General features: G+C 47.2%; 1 protein-coding gene across 1 annotated transcript; it reads left to right on the top strand.

Annotated features, from left to right (window-relative positions):
- The first annotated feature begins 1,394 nt into the window (after positions 1-1,394).
- LOC311111078 (uncharacterized protein) lies at positions 1,395-4,859 on the top strand. Its single transcript, XM_084189077.1, has 6 exons — positions 1,395-1,456; positions 1,709-1,799; positions 2,501-2,566; positions 2,726-2,764; positions 3,285-3,568; positions 4,400-4,859. Exons 2-5 carry the CDS (start codon positions 1,715-1,717, stop codon positions 3,557-3,559), a joined length of 465 nt encoding a protein of 154 aa, XP_084045203.1. The 5' UTR covers positions 1,395-1,456; positions 1,709-1,714; the 3' UTR covers positions 3,560-3,568; positions 4,400-4,859.
- Positions 4,860-16,612: the final 11,753 nt, after the last annotated feature.

Genomic DNA, 16,612 nt, shown 5'->3' with positions numbered 1-16,612 from the left:
TTTAGACCAAAAAGCTCTATTTTTGTCTCATCAGACCACATTACCTTCTCCCATTCCTCCTCTGGATCATCCAGATGGTCATTGGCAAACTTCAGACGGGCCTGGACATGCGCTGGCTTGAGCAGGGGGACCTTGCGTGCGCTGCAGGATTTTAATCCATGACGGCGTAGTGTGTTACTAATGTTTTTTTTTGAGACTGTGGTCCCAGCTCTCTTCAGGTCATTGACCAGGTCCTGCCGTGTAGTTCTAGGCTGATCCCTCACCTTCCTCATGATCATTGATGCCCCACGAGGTGAGAACTTGCATGGAGCCCCAGACCGAGGGTGATTGACCGTCATCTTGAACTTCTTCCATTTTCTAATAATTGCGCCAATAGTTGTTGCCTTCTCACCAAGCTGCTTGCCTATTGTCCTGTAGCCCATCCCAGCCTTGTGCAGGTCTACAATTTTAACCCTGATGTCCTTACGCAGCGCTCTGGTCTTGGCCATTGTGGAGAGGTTGGAGTCTGTTTGATTGAGTGTGTAGACAGGTGTCTTTTATACAGGTAACGAGTTCAAACAGGTGCAGTTAATACAGGTAATGAGTGGAGAACAGGAGGGCTTCTTAAAGAAAAACGAACAGGTCTGTGAGAGCCGGAATTCTTACTGGTTGGTAGGTGATCAAATACTTATGTCATGCAATAAAATGCAAATTAATTACTTAAAAATCATACAATGTGATTTTCTGGATTTTTGTTTTAGATTCCGTCTCACACAGTTGAAGTGTACCTATGATAAAAATTACAGACCTCTACGGTTGGTGGTAGTCTCCATACTACATGTCCCAGCCATTGACATCTTTTGTGTTGTGTCTGTTTCAAATTAAAAGTATCCTCCTCAAACAGATCTTTATTTATCCATTGTCAGTGGAAACTAGTATATTTACTGCCACAGACAGTACCTAACCCTCTGAAACACTATTCACCTAACAGGCAATCAAATAATGATTGACAACATGTAAGCTATATTTCAACTGCAAATGTTTATTGAAAAACATAAATACATTTACACAATAATCACTTGCTGTCTTTCAAATACATTGTTAAAGTTGTTGGAATGGTTCTATATAGATCTTTTAGGGGTGTCATATATTCAGCAAGCAATAAAACCCTTTATGGTTGTATCCAGAAAATGTTTTCTAAGAGTAAAGTGAGTGACTGTGTGCATTGAGTGTTGACTTATTTGATGACCTGGAGCGAGATGGCACAGATAGAAAGATTTCTTAAGAATCAATTTACATAAAACAATTTTGTACCAAGATTAGCCAAAAACATGTGTTCTTAGGGAAATGCTTAGGGTGTTGGGGTGTGGCAATTACCTGGAAAAGGTATGATAAAAGACGTCTGAAAAACAGCAGAGAGGCAACTCTGTCTCTGGACCACATAGCAGACTGTTTCTACCAACTCCAGAATCTCCAGGTTAGTTGAACTTTATCCCTCACTGACGTCCTTGGAGGAAGGGTTTTCTAGACAATGTGTGTCTGCTTCTGCTTTGCTTGCTCTTTGTAGTCTAGGCCGGCCGGGTGACTGTAAAAGGACTTTGTGACAACTGCTGATGTAAAAAAGGCTTTAGAAATGAATTTGATTGGTTGATTGATTGATTGATTGGTTGATTGGTTGGTTGGTTGATTGACTTATTGTCCAACCTGGATGGGGGTGTTTTCTGTGTAGGAAAGGATGAGGAGCCATGGTGTGTTAGTGCTGGTCACTCTGCTGGGTTTCCTGTTGACAAACCAGCTCAACCAGGTTAACGCTAAGGAAGGTATGTCTAGTGTGTGTGTCTTTGTGTTTGTTTGTTTTTGTGTGTGTACATTTTTCCTGCCTTATCAGAACCACAATGTCCTGACAAGTCACTAGAATGTCCTGACAAGTCACTAGAATGTCCTGACAAGTCACTAGAATGTCCTGACAAGTCACTATAATGTCCTGACAAGTCACTAGAATGTCCTGACAAGTCACTAGAATGTCCTGACAAGTCACTAGAATGTCCTGACAAGTCACTAGAATGTCCTGACAAGTCACTAGAATGTCCTGACAAGTCACTAGAATGTCCTGACAAGTCACTAGAAATTCCTGACAAGTCACTAGAATGTCCTGACAAGGTAGGAGAACCGGAAAAACATTTTGAAAAGTAAGGACTTTTTTCATGTGCTGAATTTGTTTAAATGCTAATTTAGGTTTAAGTGTTATGTTTAGGGCTTGGGGTTAAGGTTAGGGTTGGGGTTAAGATTAAGGTTAGGGTTAAAGTCAGGGTAAGGGTTAGGGTTTGGTTTAGGGTTAGGGGTTAGGAAAAATAGGATTTTGAATGGGAATAAATGTGTTCTCCCCAAAAAGTCCTGAAAATTCACGAAAGCAAAGCTGTGTGTGTGTTTTAAAGACAAAGAGAAAGGTGTTTTTGAGTATGTAGAAGATGCATCCTTTCAATACAGTTCAATACATTTTACTGTATGTCCTCTCTGACAGATGTAACTGTCAGTGGGCTCAGAGAACTGGATTCTGCAGAGGTTGATCCTATTGCTGAAAAACAGGGTAAGAGTGTATGTTTCTCTTGGATTTCCATCCATCTATCCATCTATCACTAAAATAATTAATGAATAATATACCACTATTAATAATAATAATAATTATAATGGTAATAGAACTGTTGGTTCATTTTAAATAACTTTAGTTTAATCTTTCTCTGAAAAGACTCTGTGCCTCAAGAAGAATTAGAGTTTCAAAATGAAGGTAAGTTAATCTCTCTACAAAGTAGTACATTGATAATGACTTTACTACTGGGAGTAATGATAATAATGTAGCTGGCTGAGGAGTCAACACCTAGCTGGAACTAGTGTGTACATGTCCTGGCATACTCCCAGATAATGATGTCTCATACATTGTGATATTGATATTAATGTCCCATATGTACAGTGGCATCTGATATTTATATTAATATCTCATATGTACAGTGGCAACTGATATTGATATTAATATATCATATGTACAGTGGCAACTGATATTGATATTCATATCTCATATGTACAGTGGCAACTGATATTGATATTCATATCTCATATGTACAGTGGCAACTGATATTGATATTCATATCTCATATGTGGCAGCTGATATTGATATTAATATCTCATATGTACAGTGGCAGCTGATGTTGATATTAATATCTCATATGTACAATGGCAGCTGATATTGATATTAATATCTCATATGTACAGTGGCAGCTGATGTTGATATTAATATCTAATTTGTACAGAGGCAGCTGCAGTAGGATTACAGCAGGAGATTCAGGGGACACCCGATGCAGAGAAGTTGCAAAATCTCTTTTGGGGATGGCGTCAGAGATATAACAGGATTATCTGGAATCTCAGACGTATCAACCAGTGGCTGATCTGGCGTCTCAGGCGTCTCAGAAGTATCAACCAGCGGCTGATCTGGCGTCTCAGGCGTCTCAGACGTATCAACCAGCGGCTGATCTGGTGTCTCAGGCGTACTGTGCGTTTTGGAAGGTGGCACCATCGCTATTGTTAATAAGCAGCTGTAAGTCCTAGTCTTTCTTTAGGGGTGAGATGTCTTTGTGTGTGTGTGTATGTGTGTGTGTGTGTGTGTGTGTGTAAGTTCTGACATACAGTACGTGTCTGTGCAGAGAGCGAGGGAAGGAGGGAGAGAGAGAGAGAGAGAGGGGGTGAGGGAGGGATGGAGGGAGGGAGAGAGAGAGAGAGGGTGAGGGAGGGAGAGAGAGAGAGGGTGAGGGAGGGAGGGAGGGAAGGAGGGAGAGAGAGAGAGAGAGAGGGGGTGAGGGAGGGATGGAGGGAGGGAGAGAGAGAGAGAGGGTGAGGGAGGGAGAGAGAGAGAGAGAGGGTTAGGGAGGGAGGGATGGAGGGAAGAAGGGAGAGAGAGGGTGAGGGAGGGATGGATGGAGGGAGAGAGAGAGAGAGAGAGTGGGTGAGGGAGAGATGGAGGGAGGGATGAGGGAGAGGGTGAGGGTGAGGGTGAGGGAGATGGTGAGGGAGGGAGGGAGGGAGGGAGGAATGGAGAGTAATACGTTGCATGCATTTGAATTCTGAAAATGTGTGTGACCTGGACATCTGAAAGTAAAGTCATGTCATAAAGTTAGGAGGGAGGGTAAATAGAGTACATCCTGAACATTTGAACTGCATCCACGATCTGGGTTCTTTATTCCTGCCTCCAGTGATACAACAACCAATTGGAAACAAGCAATTCTACAAATTAGTATTATTGTATTATAATAAATCACAGTAATATACTGTGTGTGTGTGTGTGTGTGTGTGTGTGTGTGTGTGTGTGTGTGTGTGTGTGTGTGTGTGTGTGTGTGTGTGTGTGTGTGTGTGTGTGTGTGTGTGTGAGTAGTTATCAGGTATTGAGGATCCTCTCGTCTCCATATTGATTGGACCACTGCGTAAGTCACAGGTCACCTGACATCACCTGTCATTATTCCCAACGGATGCAGATCTACAATCCACAATATATCCATCATTGTACCATCCATTGTACCATCCATAGCTTCTGAATGTACCATCCATAGCTTCTGAATGTACCATCCATAGCTTCTGAATGTACCATCCATAGCTTCTGAATGTACCATCCATAGCTTCTGAATGTACCATCCATAGCTTCTGAATGTACCATCCATAGCTTCTGAATGTACCATCCATAGCTTCACAATAAATGTGAATGTTTTTTCCGTCCGGATTGATACATCAATATTAATGACGTTACTGATAATCGATGACGGTGTGAATTCATGGTGGAAATGTTGTATGGCTCACCTGTTTAACTGCGATCCTTCAATAAACCTGTATTAAGCATTATACATTGTTAGCTGGGCTTTTTACACCTGTCAAATATGTCAAAACCTCCCTATCTTTGCTCATCTGATTGACAGTTCAGTGGTTGTCATCATGTTGATAGGTAGAGGAGGGTGATATGCTGGTTTGCACACTCTGCCTGCGTTCCAAATGGCACTCTATTCTGACCAGAACCGTATGGGTCTTTGTTCTGAAGTAGTGCACTGCGTAGAGAATATGGTGCCATTTGGGGTGCAGTCTCTCATATACTTCCTGCTGACTTTATAGATCAAAGGTCACATTGGGGGAACTAGACACTGGGCAACAGAAACCACATCACTATGACCTCCGACGAACCATCAAACAGGCAAAGAGTCAATACAGGTCTAAGATTGAATCATACTACACTGGCTCTGACGCTCGTCGGATGTGGCAGGGCTTGAAAACTATTACAGACTACAAAGGGAAGCACAGCCGCGAGCTGCCCAGTGACACAAGCCTACCAGACGAGCTAAACCACTTCTATGCTCGCTTCGAGGCAAGCAACACTGAAGCATGCATCAGAGCACCAGCTGTTCCGGACGACTATGTGATCACGCTCTCCGTAGCCGATGTGAGTAAGACTTTTAAGCAGGTCAACATTCACAAGGCCGCAGGGCCAGACGGATTACCAGGACGTGTACTCCGAGCATGTGCTGACCAACTGGCAAGTGTCTTCACTGACATTTTCAACATGTCCCTGACTGAGTCTGTAATACCAACATGTTTCAAGCAGACCACCATAGTCCCCGTGCCCAAGAACTCTAAGATAACCTGCCTAAATGACTACCGAACCGTAGCACTGACGTCTGTAGCCATGAAGTGCTTTGAAAGACTGGTCATGGCTCACATCAACAGCATAATCCCAGAAACCCTAGACCCACTCCAATTTGCATACCGCCCCAACAGATCCACAGATGATGCAATCTCTATCGCACTCCACACTGCCCTTTCCCACCTGGACAAGAGGAACACCTACGTGAGAATGCTATTCATTGACTACAGCTCAGCATTCAACACCATAGTGCCCTCTAAGCTCATCACTAAGCTAAGGATCCTGGGACTAAACACCTCCCTCTGCAACTGGATCCTGGACTTCCTGACGGGCCGCCCCCAGGTGGTAAGGGTAGGTAACAACACATCTGCCACACTGATCCTCAACACGGGGGCCCCTCAGGGGTGCGTGCTCAGTCCCCTCCTGTACTCTCTGTTCACCCATGACTGCATGGCCAGGCACGACTCCAACACCATCATTAAGTTTGCCGACGACACAACAGTGGTAGGCCTGATCACCGACAACGATGAGACAGCCTATAGGGAGGAGGTCAGAGATCTGGCCGTGTGGTGCCAGGACAACAACCTCTCCCTCAACGTGACCAAGACAAAGGAGATGATTGTGGACTACAGGAAAAAAAAGAGGACTGAGCACGCCCCCATTCTCATCGACGGGGCTGTAGTGGAACAGGTTGAGAAATTCAAGTTCCTTGGTGTCCACATCACCAACGAACTATCATGGTCCAAACACACCAAGACAGTCGTGAAGAGGGCACGACAAAGCCTATTCCCCCTCAGGAGACTAAAAAGATTTGGCATGGGTCCTCAGATCCTCAAAAAATTCTACAGCTGCACCATCGAGAGCATCCTGACTGGTTGCATCACCGCCTGGTATGGCAACTGCTTGGCCTCTGACCGCAAGGCACTACAGAGGGTAGTGCGTACGGCCCAGTACATCACTGGGGCAAAGCTCCCTGCCATCCAGGACCTCTATACCAGGCGGTGTCAGAGGAAGGCCCTCAAAATTGTCAAAGACTCCAGCCACCCTAGTCATAGACTGTTCTCTCTGCTACCGCACGGCAAGCGGTACCGGAGTGCCAAGTCTAGGTCCAAAAGACTTCTCAACAGCTTCTACCCCCAAGCCATAAGACTCCTGAACAGCTAATCATGGCTACCCGGACTATTTGCACTGCCCCCCCACCCCATCCTTTTTACGCTGCTGCTACTCTGTTAAGTAAGTATTTATGCATAGTCACTTTAACTCTACCCACATGTACATATTACCTCAACTACCTCAACTAGCCGGTGCCCCCGCACATTGACTCTGCAACGGTACCCCCCTGTATATATAGCCTCCCTACTGTCACTTTATTTTACTGTATATATAGCCTCCCTACTGTCACTTTATTTTACTTCTGCTCTTTTTTTCTCAACACTTTTTTTGTTGTTGTTTTATTCTTACTTTTTTGTTTAAAATAAATGCACTGTTGGTTAAGGGCTGTAAGTAAGCATTTCACTGTAATGTCTGCACCTGTTGTATTCGGCGCATGTGACCAATAAAATTTGATTTGATTTGATTTGATTTGATTTATCTCTGCTCTGACTGTCACGGTTTCGGCCGAGGCTGCTCCTCCTCCTTGTTCGGGCAGGTTTCGGCGGTCGTCGTCCCCGGAGTACTAGCTGCCACCGATCTATGTTTCATGTTCGTTTGGTTTTGTCTTGATGTTGTACACCTGTGTCTAGTTAGTCCTCATTAGTGTCCCATTTTAGTTCTCGTTGTGTGTGTATGGTGTTGTGTGTGATTGCTCTTCTGTTTTGGTGTTCTGAGCTACGTACTTCCCTCCGTTGTTTGGAGCGGTTTTCGCACATGTTAGTGCGCCTTTTGTTTGACGCCTGTGTGCGCCTTTATTTCGCCTCCGGACTTATTGTGCTCGCTTACTACGTGAATATTCACTAAAGTCTTTTGGACTTAGCTTCTGCGTCCTGCGCTTGATTCCTGCACCACACCCACCTTCAGCACCCCTGACAGAATGACACACCTTAATGAATGGAATCAGCAGGAGCAACAGTCACGCCTGAGTCGCTGGAGGAGCATGTCCGCGGCCAGGATGACCAGATACGACAACTGGGGACCGCTCTACAGGACGTCATCAACACCCTGCACCGATGGGAGTCCAGAGGGGTACCCACACCTCCACCTACCCTGCCACCCCCATCGGCCGGTCCACCAGTCCCAGGTCCGGAACCCAGTGGGATTCGGCTCTCGCTCCCGAGGGCGTATGACGGAACAGCTGCCGGGTGTCAGGGTTTCCTCCTGCAGGTGGAGCTCTACCTGGCCACTGTACACCCGGTGCCCTCGGGACACGAGAGCGTTTCCGCCCTCATCTCCTGTCTCACGGGCAAGGCGTTGGAATGGGCCAACGCCGAGTGGAGGAGGATGGACGCCACCACCATCTCCTACGCCGAGTTCTCCCGTCGCTTCAAGGCCGTGTTCGACCATCCACCTGAGGGCAAAGCGGCGGGGGAGCGTCTAGTCCACCTGAGACAGGGGAGGAGGAGCGCACAGGCGTTCGCACTGGAGTTCCGGACTCTAGCGGCAGACGCAGGGTGGAATGAACGGGCCCTCATCGACCATTTTCGATGTAGCCTACGGGAGGACGTTCAACGTGAGTTGGCCTGCAGGGACACCGATTCACCTTCGACCAGTTGGTCGATATGTCCATCCGTCTGGACACCCTGCTGGCCACCCGTGGACGTCCCGAGTGGGGTCCGTCCATTCCACCCTCCGGCACCTCCGAGCCGAGCCCTATGGAGCTCGGGGGTGCTGGCGCTAGAGAAAGGAAGAGGAGGAGCCCGAGGGGGCCTGTCCCCTGCACCAAGTGCGGTCGTGGAGGGCACACTGCGGCCAGGTGCTGGGGAGGGTTCCCGAGGGAGGAGACAACAGGCCCCGCACTGGGGAGCCTTCCCAGGTGAGTAGACGCCCCACTTACCCAGAGCTCTCTGTTGCGCACTTTTGTATACCTGTTTGTTTCCCACAGGTTGCACCTCATTCCCAGCATAAGGCGCTAGTAGATTCAGGCGCAGCTGGGAATTTTGTTGATCTGAAGTTTTGTTTAGATTTAGGGATCCCCCTCCTACCTGTTGACAAGCCTTTTCCCGTTCATGCTTTAGATAGCCGCCCGTTGGGGTCGGGGTTGATTAGGGAAGTCACAGCGCCACTTAGGATGTGTGCGCAGGGGGGTCATGAGGAGACTATACAGTTGTATCTGATCGACTCTCCTGCGTACCCGGTGGTGCTGGGAATTCCCTGGTTAAGCACCCATAACCCTGCTATTTCGTGGCAACAGAGGGCTCTCAATGGGTGGTCTGCTCAGTGTGAGGGGCGATGTCTGGGTGTTTCCGTAGGGGCGACTTCGGTGGAAAGTCCAAACCAAGTGCCCGCACTGCACATTCCGCCTGAATATGGGGATTTAGCTCTCGTGTTTAGTAAAGCTAGGGCGACGCAGTTGCCTCCTCATAGACAGGGGGATTGTGCGATTGATCTCCAGGCAGGAGCAGCGCTCCCACGGAGCTACGTGTATCCCTTGTCTCAAGAGGAGAGAAAAGCTATGGAAACTTACATAGCCGAATCTTTGAGACAGGGATACATACGGCCCTCCACTTCTCCCGCCTCCTCTAGCTTCTTTTTTGTGAAGAAAAAGGATGGAGGGTTGCGCCCGTGCATCGATTACCGTGGTCTCAATCAGATTACTGTGAAATACAGTTATCCACTCCCTCTGATTGCGACCATGACGGAGTCATTGCATGGAGCGCGGTTTTTCACAAAACTGGATCTCAGGAGCGCGTATAACTTGGTGCGCATTAGGGAGGGCGACGAATGGAAAACAGCGTTTAGTACCACGTCAGGTCATTTCGAGTATCTCGTCATGCCATATGGGTTGATGAATGCTCCATCAGTCTTCCAATCCTTCGTAGATGACATTTTCCGGGATATGCAGGGGCAAGGGGTGGTCGTGTACATTGATGACATTCTAGTGTACTCGTCTACCCGAGCCGAGCATATAGCCCTGGTGCGTCGTGTATTGAGGAAGCTGTTGGAGCACGACCTATATGTCAAGGCAGAGAAATTTCTGTTTTTCCAGGAGTCGGTCTCCTTTTTGGGCTATCGGTTGTCCGCGTCAGGGGTTAGAATGGAGGTGGATCGTGTGTCAGCTGTGCGTAATTGGCAAACCCCAACCACTGTCAAAGAGGTGCAGCAGTTCTTGGGCTTTGCGAATTACTACCGGAGGTTTATCCGGGGTTTTGGACAGGTGGCAGCTCCCATCACGTCCCTTCTGAAAGGGGGTCCGGTGCGCCTGCAGTGGTCAGCTGATGCGGACAGGGCCTTTAGGAGACTGAAGGACCTGTTTACGTCGGCCCCGGTGCTGGCGCATCCGGACCCCGCATTACCCTTTCAGGTCGAGGTGGACGCGTCTGAGGCCGGTATAGGGGCCGTACTCTCTCAACGGTCCGGCACGCCACCTAAACTCCGCCCCTGTGCTTTTTACTCTAAAAAGCTCAGCCCGGCGGAGCGAAATTATGACGTCGGGGACAGGGAGCTGTTAGCTGTAGTTCAGGCCCTTAAGGTGTGGAGGCATTGGCTTGAGGGGGCTCAACACCCTTTCCTCATTTTGACTGACCATCGGAACCTGGAGTACATCCGGGCAGCGAGGAGTCTGAACCCTCGCCAGGATGAATGGAGCATGTTTCTCGCCAGGTTCGTATTTAAAATCACGTACATCCCTGGGTCCCAGAATGGTAAGGCAGATGCGCTGTCCCGGCGGTATGACACGGAGGAGAGGTCCGTTGAGCCTACTCCCAAACTACCGGATTCTTGTCTTGTGGCACCGGTGGTGTGGGAGGTCGATGCCGAAATCGAGCGAGCGTTGCGTACCGACCCCAGCCCTCCACAGTGTCCTGAGGGTCGGAAGTACGTTCCGCTCGAGATTCGGGATCGACTCATTTACTGGGCTCACACGTCACCCTCCTCTGGACATCCGGGTATTGGCCGGACAGTGCATTGTCTTAGCACTAAATACTGGTGGCCCACGTTAGCCAGGGATGTGAGGGTTTATGTCTCCTCCTGCTCGGTGTGCGCCCAGTGTAAGGCGCCCAGACACCTGCCCAGGGGTAAGTTACAACCCCTGCCCGTTCCACAACGACCATGGTCCCACCTCTCGGTGGAGTTTGTGACAGACCTTCCCCTCTCTCAGGGGAATACCACCATCCTGGTCGTTGTGGACCGGTTCTCTAAGGCCTGTCGTCTTCTCCCTATGTCGGGTATTCCTATGCCCTACAAACCGCAGAGGCACTATTTACCCACGTCTTCCGGCATTACGGGGTACCCGAGGATATAGTGTCTGATCGAGGCCCCCAGTTTACCTCCCGAGTATGGAGAGCGTTCATGGAACGTTTGGGGGTCTCGGTGAGCCTTACCTCAGGGTACCACCCGGAGAGTAACGGGCAGGTAGAACGAGTCAACCAGAATGTGGGTAGGTTTCTGAGGTCGTATTGCCAGGACCGGCCTGAGGAGTGGGCTCGGTACATTCCCTGGGCCGAGATGGCCCAGAAGTCTCTCCGCCACTCCTCTACCAACCTATCCCCCTTCCAATGTGTGTTAGGTTACCAGCCGGTTCTGGCACCTTGGCAGCAGAGCCAGATCGAGGCCCCTGCGGTGGATGATTGGATGAGGCGCTCGGAGGAGACGTGGAACGCTGCACACGTCCACCTGCAGCGGGCCATCCGTCGTCACAAGGCGAGCGCTGATCTCCACCGCAGTGAGGGGCCGGTGTACGCACCCGGAGATCGAGTCTGGCTCTCTACCAGAAACCTACCCCTCCGCCTGCCCTGCCGGAAGCTGGGTCGGCGGTTTGTGGGGCCCTTTAAAGTCCTGAGAAGATTGAACGAGGTGTGTTATAGGTTACATCTGCCTGTTGAATATAAGAATATTAACCCCTCGTTCCATGTGTCTCTTCTCAGGCCGGTGGTAGCTGGTCCACTCCAGGAAGGTGAGATAGGAGAGACTCCTCCGCCCCCACTGGACATTGAGGGGGCTCCGGCGTACACCGTTCGGTCCATCTTGGACTCAAGACGCCGGATGGGGGGTCTCCAGTATCTCGTGGAGTGGGAGGGGTACGGCCCGGAGGAGCGGTGCTGGGTGCCGCGGAGGGACATCCTAGACCCATTTCTCCTGTCGGAGTTCCACCGGGACCATCCCGCGCGCCCTGCTCCGCGCCCTCCTGGTCGTCCCCGAGGCCGGGGTCGGCGCACGGCTGGAGCCGCGCGTCAAGGGGGGGGGGGGGGTACTGTCACGGTTTCGGCCGAGGCTGCTCCTCCTCCTTGTTCGGGCAGGTTTCGGCGGTCGTCGTCCCCGGAGTACTAGCTGCCACCGATCTATGTTTCATGTTCGTTTTGTTTTGTCTTGATGTTGTACACCTGTGTCTAGTTAGTCCTCATTAGTGTCCTATTTTAGTTCTCGTTGTGTGTGTATGGTGTTGTGTGTGATTGCTCTTCTGTTTTGGTGTTCTGAGCTACGTACTTCCCTCCGTTGTTTGGAGCGGTTTTCGCACATGTTAGTGCGCCTTTTGTTTGACGCCTGTGTGCGCCTTTATTTCGCCTCCGGGCTTATTGTGCTCGCTTACTACGTGAATATTCACTAAAGTCTTTTGGACTTAGCTTCTGCGTCCTGCGCTTGATTCCTGCACCACACCCACCTTCAGCACCCCTGACACTGACTCTACCTTGTGGACATGATTTGTAGTTACATCATAGATTTCTGGGATTAATCCAATTACTTAATTAATACACTTAAAATCTAAAATCCTTAGTTGCTACATTCATTTTTGGACTTATAACTTAATGTTATACCCATTGATTCTCAAAGAATATAACTTATAAATGCATCATGAGCTTAGTTCAACTGTCGCAACTGTTGTTCTACTCCAATGTTAGTAAACAATGTACATTTTTACTACTATTTTGATATCTCTGTCTATGACTTTGAGTGGTGACATTTTTCCAGGCCTATCCCTCAGCTTTTTACCAAAACAGAGGCAGGGTAACGGCTTTGTTATGGTTTTAATGAAGGATTCTAGCTTTGACTCAGATATAAAAGACCTGCAGAAGAACACTGAGTCCAGTATTCAGTCCAAGACACATTACAGAGCAGCACACTCTACAGCCCAGCCAACAGTAAATAAACTTGAGTTAGTGCTAAACACGGCTGCTAGAATCTTGACTAGAACCCCAAAATGTGATCGTATTACTCCAGTGCTAGCCTCTCTACTCTGGCTTCCTGTTAAGGCTAGGGCTGATTTCAAGGTTTTACTCCTAACCTACAAAGCATTACATGGGCTTGCTCGTACCCATCTCTCCGATTTGGTCCTGCCCTACATACCTACACGTGCGCTACGTTCACAAGACGCAGGCCTCCTTATTGTCCCTGGGATTTCCAAGCAAACAGCTGGAGGCTGTGGAGCTCCATTGTTATGGAATGGTCTGCCTATCCATGTGAGAGACGCAGACTCGTTCTCCACCTTTAAGTCTTCACTGAAGACTCATCTCTGTGGGGGCTGTGCTTTGGCAAAGTGGGTTATATCCTGCCTGGTTGGCCCTGTCCGGGGGTATCGTCGGACGGGGCCACAGTGGCCCCCGACCTACCCTGTCTCAGCCTACGGTATCTATGCTGCAATAGTCTATGTGCCGGGGGGCTAGGGTCAGTCTGTTATATCTAGCGTTACTCTCAAATCAAATCAAATGCAAATAGTCGGGGTAGCAATTTGATTAGATGTTCAGGAGTGTTATGGCTTGGGGGTAGACGCTGTTAAGAAGCCTTTTGGAACTAGACCTAGACTGAGAGAACAGTCTATGACTAGGGTGGCTGGAGTCTTTGACAATTTTAGGGCCTTCTTCTGACACGGCCTGGTATAGAGGTCCTGGATGGCAGGAAGCTTGACCGCAGTGATGTACTGGGCTGTACGCACTCCCCTCTGTAGTGCCTTGCGGTCGGAGGCCGAGCAGTTGCCATACCAGGCGGTGACTCAACCAGACAGGATGCTCTCGATGGTGCAGCTGTATAACCCATGCCAAATCTTTTCAGTCTCCTGAGGGGGAATAGGCATTTGTCATGCCCTCTGCTGGTCACCTATGAACGTTTGAACATCTTGAAGAACAATCTGGCCTTAATGGCCACGTACATTTTACATTTACATTTTAGTCATTTAGCAGACGCTCTTCTCCAGAGCGGCTTACAGTTAGTGAGTGCATACATTTTTCATACTGCTTGTCATCGGCAAGGACTAGGGAGTTTATGATAAAAAGTAACGGAATAGAGCTAAGCACAGGCAAAATCCTAGATATACACTAGATGCTTACCAAGACAACATTGAATATTCCCGAGTAGCCTAGTCAGAGTTTTGTCTTAAAATCGGCTTGAAAATCTATAGGAAGACTTCAAAATGGCTGTCTAGTGTAGTGTCGAGTCAATGTTGCTAATCATTGCTGTTAAACAAAGGAGTCCGCTTATACTGAACTTTGATCATAAGTTTTATTCATATCACAAGATTTCAGCATACGTGTACAGATGTATATAGCATCCGGAGAGCAGTGTCCTCCAAATTACAATGTCTGCTCTGCCGTTCTTTGTCTCTAACCTATACTTATAAGATATACAAAAATATGGGTGGCTCCCTCTACTGTCCAATCACCTGTCTCCAACGAACAGGGGTGTCACTACAAAATGGCTCCCTTTCTGCTAAATAAACATCCTCTCAGGTTCCACTTAAAACCTTATCAAACTCATAATTCTTCATATACTACACTAGCAATGATCAACAACCATCTTGACAGAACTTGAATAATTTTTTTAAGTATAAATGGGAAAATATTGTACAATCCAAATGTGGGAAGCTCCGAGACTTATCCAGAAAGACTCACAGATGTAATCACTGCCAAAGGTGATTCTAACATGCATTGACTCAGGGGTGTGAATACTTACGTAAATTAGATATTTCTGTATTTCATTTTCTATACATTTGCAAGAATTTTGAAATACATTTTTTGAAACTTTGGCAAAGCATCAAGTCTATTTAACATAGTGCACCATGTTCATAACAGATTCTAGTTTTGGGATTTTTTTTTTTTTTAGATCAGATGTTTAATCGATGGGCGGCAGGTAGCTTAGTGGTTAAGCAAGGCACTTAACCCTAATTGCTCCTGTAAATCGCTCTGGATAAGAGCATCTGCTAAATGACTAAAATGTAAATGTAAAAGTATCGGCCCAGTTTGACCTAGTTCCATCTTCTCCCACTAACGCGACTGGACTTCCTCTCACTACTATATTTGGTGGTGAGAAAACATTCTAAACAAATGCTTCAGCTTTACAGCCCGTGACGTGTCTGGGTTTTCCCTTCTGTCTGTGCTACGACTACGGGGGCGGGCCGGAGCGGAGAGCTAGAGATTTTCTTTCTCCTCGCCCAAGTCCTCTGATTGGCTCAGCTCCAACTTCAGACGATTGAGTCAAAAACCACAATGTGCCAACCAACTAGAAGCCTGTTTTTGCATATTTTAGGGTCGTTGAAAAAAAAAACATGGAAATGAAATTATTATTATTATTATTACTCTTATAATCTCCACCCGGCACAGCCAGAAGAGGACTGGCCACCCCTCAGAGCCTGGTTCTTCTCCACCCGGCACAGCCAGAAGAGGACTGGCCACCCCTCAGAGCCTGGTTCTTCTCTATGTTTCTTCCTAGGTTCCTGCCTTTCTAGGGAGTTTTTCCTAGCCACCGTGCTTCTACATCTGGACAGATTATTGGACACTATTATAATGTTCTGCAGTCTATGTAAATAGCTTTATTGTGTTTTTTTGCAGGTTTTCCTCCACTAGGAGAATTACCTGTTTCAATTTAAACACATCCTGTGTGCTGGGACATCAATTAAGCAGTGCAAGGACAAGCAGAAACAGATGTATATGCGAAATATATTGTGGAACTTGTCTCTAAGTTATTCCAGTGGTAGGCCTATCGTAGTCTGGTTGTCAGTCTGTTTAGCTAACAGTTGACAGCTCTCTGACTTGCTGGAGGACCCAATGTTACACCTCCTCACAGTAATATTATGCCAGTAAATATCTGAAGGCAAATGCACAAACACACGGAGACAGTCCTGAGGTAACCAAATACTGTATATGAGCAATGTTGTATATTTTGAAGTGTTCTTGTGGGTTAGCTAAGGCTTAATGCCTGAGGAGGCAGAGTAGCATATTATTCTGTTGAGAATAGAATGTTGATGCCTGGACAATGTAGAAACCATGTAGAACTGTATCATTTAAAATGGAGGCTTTCTAAATACATCTGCAAGACGTCTTGCCAATTAACAAACTATGTCTATTTTAAATCCACAACTTGAATCCCTCCACAGCCTCATAGAGGATCTAGATATATTTTCTAACCTCTCTGGATTACAACCAAATTAGGATAAATGTACTATATTACGTATTGGATCACAAAAAAATTAAAATGTTACATTACCATGTAGTTTACCAATAAAATGGTCTGATGGTGATGTGGATATACTCGGAATACATATCCCAAATGAAATAAATGATCTCACTCCAATACATTTTAATAGAAATTTAACAAAAATAGACAAGATCTTGCTACCATGGAAAGGAAAATATCTGTCAATTTGTGGAAAAATCACTCTGATGAACTCTTTAGTAGTATCCCAGTTTACTTTGCTTATGGGCCTTTTTATATAATGAATATGAATTCGGAGGACAGAAATTATTAAATATTAAAGCATTAGACCTATCACTAAAAGCCTCAGTCATACAAAAGTTATACTTAAATCCGAACTGGTTCTCTAGCAAATTAGCAAGATTGTCTCACCCAATGTTCAAGAATGGTATTTTTCCCTTTATTCAGATT

Source organism: Coregonus lavaretus (genome assembly GCF_964263955.1).
Source record: "Coregonus lavaretus genome assembly, contig: SUPER_36_unloc_1, whole genome shotgun sequence".
In the NCBI taxonomy this organism is placed as follows: Eukaryota; Metazoa; Chordata; class Actinopteri; order Salmoniformes; family Salmonidae; genus Coregonus; species Coregonus lavaretus.
This window is presented reverse-complemented; position numbering and strand designations above follow the sequence as displayed.

Bases quoted from the DNA above. Each gene is read 5' to 3' on its own strand.
- LOC311111078 (XM_084189077.1), top strand. From the start codon at position 1,715: ATGAGGAGCCATGGTGTGTTAGTGCTGGTCACTCTGCTGGGTTTCCTG. The intron at 1,800-2,500 runs GTATGTCTAGTG...CCTCTCTGACAG, and splicing joins CCAGGTTAACGCTAAGGAAG to ATGTAACTGTCAGTGGGCTC. The intron at 2,765-3,284 runs GTAAGTTAATCT...TAATTTGTACAG, and splicing joins ATTAGAGTTTCAAAATGAAG to AGGCAGCTGCAGTAGGATTA.